The 6,830-nt window shown below is 64.0% G+C and overlaps 1 protein-coding gene across 1 annotated transcript in view; it reads left to right on the forward strand.

The window, feature by feature from the left end:
- Window positions 1-3,950, forward strand: part of GHDC (GH3 domain containing) — a gene marked incomplete at its 5' end in the record, with an annotated part of 5,085 nt that extends 1,135 nt beyond the window's left edge. Inside the window, 3 exons of the mRNA XM_026662812.2 lie at window positions 97-272; window positions 1,451-1,539; window positions 2,392-3,950. Of these exons, the coding sequence (XP_026518597.2) occupies window positions 97-272; window positions 1,451-1,539; window positions 2,392-2,592 (466 nt within the window). The remainder of the gene's footprint in view (window positions 1-96; window positions 273-1,450; window positions 1,540-2,391) is intronic.
- Window positions 3,951-6,830: the final 2,880 nt, after the last annotated feature.

Below are 6,830 nucleotides of genomic sequence, written 5' to 3' on the forward strand. Positions count from 1 at the left end.
GGGGCTCCCCTCCCCAGTGCTTTGAGGGCGGGGGTGGGGCTGTTCTGGCCAGAGAGTCTGAGGCCATGGCACTGCCCCCTGCTGGCAGAGGTGGAGTCACCTGATTCCCACCCTCACCCCCTGCCCTTGGCTCCCCAGGCTGAGCCAGACCCTGAGCGTGCGTGGGGAAGGCGTCACCGAGGAGCGTTTCTACCGGAGCCTGCGCCGCGCCGTGGCCATGTGGCCGGGAGCCCGGCTGGTCGATTACATCTGTGCAGAGAGCAGCCTTCTGGGTAAGTGTCGCTCCCGGTACCCAGCCCCATGCTGGCATGGCCGGGCCAGTCCTGGCCAAGGGCCCTGTACGCATCCTAGGACTCCTGGCTTGAGACGGCCTGGCCCCCCTCTGCCCCATTGGCTCTGCCTCCGGGGCTGCTGTTCCTTTCAGCACCCCTGGGTTTGCCTGACCTTGACTGTGCTCAGGCCCGGCTGGCCGTGCCCCCAGCCTGGCTCAGCTGGGCCTGGTTGCGGGGGTGTCACGGAGTCCCCGGGCGATGCTCTGGAACTGCTTCCCACAAAGCCAGTCAGGACTCTGGGGAGCCTCCTCTCTCTCGGAGCAGACTGTCTTCAGGGCAAGAAGCTCACACGGCTTCCACCTCCTGGGTCTGACCTTGGAGCATTCAGCATCCTCTGCACTTCCCACAGCGAGTCCGCCCTGGCGGGGTCCCGGGGAAGCCAGAGGGCCCTGCACCCCCACTTCGAGTCAGACGTGATTCTTAGCCAGCCAGTAAAACAGAGGTTTATTAGATGACAGGAACAGGGTCTAAAACAGAGCTTGTCGGTCCAGCAAACGGGACCCCTCGGCCGGGTCCATTCTGGAGCCCAGTGAGCCAGACAACCCCGTCTCCCTCACTCCCCGTCCCCAGCCAGCTCCAAACTGCAATCCCCTCCAGCCCCTCCTTTCTGGCCTTTGTCTCTTTCCCGGGCCAGGAGGTCACCTGATCTCTTTGTTCACCTTTAGCTATCCCCTGGCAGGGGGGAAGGGCTCCGGCCATTTGTTGCTAGGAGACTTAAGAAATGCATAGGGGAAACTGAGGCACCTACACAGTATTCAGAGGAAACATTAAGACCGGTCCCACTTCGTCACGGGGGCTGGTGAGACGGCGGGGCAGGAGGGGGCCGAGCTGCCCGGGGCTGTGCCTGACACTAGCCTTGGTGTTGTGGAGTGGCCCGGCTAGGCTGGGTGAAGCCCATTGGATCCCCACGTGCGGTCCAGATCCCAGTGCTCCGCTGAGGAGGGAGCGGCTTGATGACAAGATGACAGCGGCTCTGTGCCTGTCGAGCCAGGTGCTGCCCCAGGGTGGTCTGGGTCCCTGCCCTGCCACAGGGTTTTTCCACCCTCAGCTCCCAGCGTGGGGTGTCTCTCCTGCCCTTCCAGCTGGGTGGGTTAACGTGGGTCCGTGCTGCCCCCCAGGTGCCTCCTCCGGGGTCTGCGCCCCCCATTACCAGGTGTTCGTGGAGCTGCGGGGCGTGCGTGATCTGTCGGAGGTGCAGCGCTATAAGGTGAGCGGCTTGGGGAAGCAGCGGCACGGGGCAGGGCTGGGCAGGGGCAGTTGGTGCCATGGGCAGGTGGGTGTCCCCCTGCCCCTGGAAGGCTTGGTGGGTGGAGCCCTTCCTCCTCCAGCCTGCAGGAGGGAGCGATCCTGCCAGCTCGGGGCTGCTCCCAGCACGGGGCTCTGGCCCCAAAAGCGCCGCACAGGTGCCCCCGCCTGGCCTGGGGTTTTCCCCCGGGGAGGTCTGTGCTGCCATGGCTGGGGTTGGCCACTAGGTGGCAGCACTCTGATCAGGTGCCCAGGTCGGCTGGCTGCAGAGCCGGACCTGGACGTGGAGCAGTTCCAGCTGCGCTGCTGGGGACAGGGCCTCGGCTCCTTGTGTGCTCCCGGGCTGGGAGCGCACAAGGGTTCACACAGCAATGTTGGGGGCAGAGAGGGGCACCATCACCCTCACGGCGCAAGGGGGCACTTGGTACAGCAGAAGAGCCAGACGCTTGGCCAGTGGAACTCCTCGCCACAAGGTCTGACCGAGGCTGGGAGCAGAGCTGGATTCCAAAGGGGCCTGGATGTTGCCAGGGGTAACGAGACCCTCCAGATGCAAATGAGAGGAGAAGACATGGATGGGGGAGAGCCCCTCCTGCTAACAGTGTCCCGGCACTGCAGGGCATCTGGCACCTTCCCCCGGCCGCAGCTGGGACCGGCCACTGTGGGCAGAGGAGCCTGGGGTTGCCGGGCCCAGCCAGGCCAGGCTGGCGACCTGTGGGGTTAGAAGGAGCTTTGGGGCACGTGTGAGGTGGAGGGTCTGACGCGAACCTTGGCTCCCGGGGCCTGAGCTCAGCTGCACCCCTCTCTCTTCCTGCAGCTGGATCAGTGTCTCCAGGAGGATTTTCCGGTCTACAAAACCTTCCGCTTAAAGGGCAGCATTGGGCCGGTGCGGCTGCACCTGGTGGCGGCCGGGGCCTTCAGGGAGCTGCGGGATGCTGTGGGCTCCCCGGGCCCCATGGCCAGAGTCCTGAGGGAGAAGCGCCTGCTGCACTTCATCCAGAGCAGAGTCGTCTCATGAGGCCGGCCAGCCCTGCGGTGCCGTTGGCCCAGCGTGCCCTCGCTTGGGCTCTGCTTGTGCTGCTGCTCGCAGGGGGGCAGGGAGGGTCCCTGGTGTGGGGCAGGAGGCTGGGGAGGTCCCGTGGGGCGGCTCCCTGTCTGGTAGAGGCTGCCCGCAGAGCTGGTGGGAGGCACGCACAGCGTTTCATGGTGCTACCGCAGGCGGGGGGGCCCTGTTGGCGCGCTGCATCCTGCGTGGCCTCCCCGTCACAGAGCACGCTGTGGGGAGCCGCAGACCCCCGCCTGCAGCCCAAGGGCACGGGGCAGAGTGGAGAAGTTGCCTGATCCCGCCCCTGAGACCTGCCAGCTCCCTGCGTTCGGGGCCCGACCTGCTGGCGATGCTGCGCCAAGCATGGCCCTGTCGGGGAGCGGCTTGTCCACCAGATGGCGCCAGCGTCAAGTTCACCGCCCAGCTTGGCGCCAGGTGCTGGCTGTTTGGAGACCCAGCCCCCGGCGTGGGGAGAAGCAGGGCTGGCTGCCCTGTGCCCCCAGGTGGGGAAGGAGGTTTGCCCGGGGCAGGGGGTTGAAGAGGTTGAGGCGGCTGGTGAGATCAGGGCTGATCGCTAAAGGGCAGCAGCTGCCCCTTCCCCATAGTCTCCACTGCTGGCAGCGGGGCAGTGCAGGGCTGGTCTCCCCATGGCACAGCTTGGGGGCTGCGGCTCAGAGAGGCCCGGAGCCTCTGGGGCAGAGCCAGGAATCGAACCCCGGCTAATGCTCCCACCATTGCACCCTACTTCCTCCGTCAGCGGGGCTTGCTCCTGCTCCCCCCCCCCCCCCCCGGCAGCACGAGGGCTGGCTGGCTGCAGAGGAAGCTGCCCCCCCGGCTGGAATTTCTCCTCTCCCGCGGCTTCGTGACTGTGATCCTTCCTGACACATTTATTACCAGGCGTTCTGCTTGTGCCTTTTGCCCCAGGCTCCGCCTCTGCAGCACCCTTGGAATGCAGCCACCTCTGGGGTGGAAGGTGGTGGCTGCAGAAGGGAAGCCAAAGACATGGGGGAACCACCCCTGGATCCTGGGGCCCACACAACGCTGACAGGCCCTTGGTTTGCAGGGCTGGGAACCAAATCGCTCTGCTCCGTGGAGCTGAGCTGGGGCTGCTGGGAGCTGCAGGGCAGGTACGGATGTCGCACCTGGTGCTTACTAACCTGCCCCCTGGCTGTAAGCTCCCAGCTATGGTGTCCTACATTGTGCCAGCAGCCTGGGTCACGGCGCGTCGGATCTGCTCCTGCGCTTGTGCGGCCCTGCAAGGCAGGGGCTGGGGCTGGCGCTTGGGAGGCTCTGCAGCACGTGCCCTCCGGTTTATGAAACAATGGGCTTGGGGGGGGGGGGGGGGCTGCTTTTAATGTTTCAAAAAGCAAAATAAAGACGGATTATCTCTGAACATAACCACCGGGCCGTGCGCTGTGATTGGGGCTTTAATCCCCATTAAGAGATTTCTAGCTCGAAGGCTTGATTAACGAGTTCCCCTTGTATCTGTTACGAGGCAGCCGCCCCATGAATAGTTCACCAATTCGGCATCTGTCGAGGGGACCCTGGGACCGTCTGGCTGCCTTGGAGATCCCAGCACAGCGGGCACAGGAGCCGGCTCTTCCCAACAGCTTGTGACGGTTTTATTCTGAAGGCAACTGAGCTGTGATGCGTAGGACGCCTGCTGGGCAGACAGCTGGGCCTGGGGTCGGGAAAGCAAAGCCCCTGGCAGGAGGTCTTGCCTTAGGAAGACACAAAAAGCAGCCCCCAGCGTGGGACTGAAATTGCTCATCAGCCATAGAAAATACGCTGGCAAAAGGCCCTTGTCCAGCCTTGCCCCCCCGCCCCGGCCATGCTGGGTGAAAAGTTTCAACCAACGTTCTGGTTGCAAGTGGAGAAAAAACGTTGGTGGGCTGGGGCAGGGAGAGGGGCCTGGAGCTCTGCTGGGAGCCGGCACGCCTGGCCTCGCGCCAGTGGCTCCTGCTCTGCAAAGCGCATGGTGCAGGCGGCTGGTGAAAGCCCCCTGGCTGGATTCTGGGGGGCAGCTGGCTCCGTACAGCACCCCGTCAGGGCCTGCTGCGTGCCCAGCCATCAGCCAGTGAGTTAATGGGCCCGTTCCCTCCTGCAGGCTCCGTTCAAATCCCCCTTCTGCAACCCCCCCCCCCCCCCCCGGCTGCATTAGGGGCAGCCGGCCTCTGCAGTACCTGGTGCTGAGCGATGCTTCGCCATGGTCAGAGTACGCCTGGCCTGCTCCAAAGCACTCGCTGGTCCAGGGCCCCCGCCTGCTCCCTGGGCGGCTCAGGGCAGTTTGAGATTAACTCTGCAGGGACAGGCCCTGACCGCACAGTAACCCGGGCGGCAGGGGGGAGCAGCCCGAGTGATTTCAGCCCTGGCTTGGCTTGCAGGAATTCCGTCTGGTCCTCGGTGCCTGGTGGGAGCTGCGGGGCCTTGCCGCCGCTGGATTGTTTCCTGCTGTGCGGGCAGCAACCGGGGAGACCAGGGTGAGCCCTAGACAGGAGAGAGATATACACATGGACGCAGCCTTCCCAGAGGCGCACTGAGCTGTTCCCCATCCCGTTCTTGTCCCTGTCCCGATGCCCTGTGCTGGTGAGCGTCCCGCGGCGCTGCCGTCCCTGGGGCCCATCCCTGCGTTCTCTAGGCTGGAGCCCGCAGGCTGCTCGCTTTCTTTTCTTTTCCTTGTTGCCACCTGCTCCGGTGCCAGGGTGGAAGCCGGGTTAGTCACTGCTATCGAACGGGAACGTCTGTGTGTCTGAGTGGACGTGGCCAGTGCAGCCCGGGGCATTGCACACACGGGGTCAGGGACCTTTCCTGCCTGCAGTTTGGGGCCCCTCACATCCCGCACTGCAGGGAAGCGGCAGGGGGTCCGTCCCTCACAAGGGCCCACACCAGTGGACGAATTCATTTCCTCCCCTTAGCGCCCCTCTGTGTGCGATGAAGCCCAGCCCGTTCGCTCTGCCTAGCCGACTGCGGGCTCCCGGGGCCGGGCTGCCAGGTACAGTGGGGCTTTGCATGGAGCTTATCTCCTTACGCCTCCCTCCCTGGAATCAACGGAGACTGGCGGATTGCAGCAGGCCCAGTGCTGGGGCGGCTCTAAGCGCTCACATGGGGTGATTAGCTGCTGCTGCCAGGCACGGAGGCTGCTGCTAGGAACACCTCAGCCTGCTGGCCTGAAATGACCACTGGCTGCTTTGCAAACCTGAATGAGTTGGGTTCTTTGTGTTCAGGGCCGCCCAGAGGGGGGGCAAGTGGGGCAATTTGCCCTGGGCCCTGCAGGGGCCCCGCGAGCCCTGGCCTGGTGGCGGTCCAGGTCTTCAGCGGCATTTCGGTGGCGGGTCCTTCAGTGCTGCCTAAGGCCTGGTCTACACTAGGACTTTAATTCGGATTTAGCTGCCTTAATCCGAATTAACCCTTCACCCGTCCACACTACAGAGCCAGTTAATTCGAATTAAAGGGCCCTTTAAATCGATTTCTGTACTCCACCTCGACGAACGGAGTAGAGCCTAAATCGATTTTGTTAATTCGAATTAGGGTTAGTGTGGCCGCACACCACCGAATTACTGTGTTTAAGTTAATGGGGTAGTGTGGCCGCACACCACCGAATTAATGTGGTTTAAAACCGAATTAAGGTGCTTAGTGTGGCCGCGCACAATCGAATTTATACAACCTGTTTCCCAAATTCGAATTATCTAAATTCGGATTAATCCTGTAGTGTAGACATACCCCTAGTGTAGACCAGGCCTGAGTGGGAGAAAGCTACAGGGGAGGGAGGTGTCTAGCTGGGCTGTTCCCCCGGGAGTGCGGAGGGAGGGAGGTGTTACAGGCTGGTACCCGGGGGCGGGGGAATACAGTGACGGTGTCTGTCTCCATCTCGCTCTGTCCCCACCCAGGGGCCCGTGTTGTACCTGGACGTCCTGAGCAGAGTCTTCCCGGAGGCCCTGAGCCCGCGCGGCACTGCCCACTTCTCCTGGGCCCGGGGCTGCTCCCTGCCGGCCGCAGCCTGGCCGCTGCCCACCCTGTACTGCACTCCGGAGGAGGCGGGCACGGTGCCCTCGCGCGCCGCGGCCCTGTATGTGCAGCTGTTGTTTGCCCTGCGGGAGCGGGAGCTGCGGGCGCTGGAGGCCGGGCTGGTCTCGGAGCTGTACGATGCCCTGGGCGTGCTGCGCGCCGGCTGGGAGGGCCTGGCGCAGGACCTGGCCTTGGGGAGGCTGAGT

This window comes from Terrapene carolina, unplaced genomic scaffold (assembly GCF_002925995.2).
Source record: "Terrapene carolina triunguis isolate 2854851 unplaced genomic scaffold, T_m_triunguis-2.0 Scaffold30486, whole genome shotgun sequence".
Lineage (NCBI taxonomy): Eukaryota > Metazoa > Chordata > Testudines > Emydidae > Terrapene > Terrapene triunguis.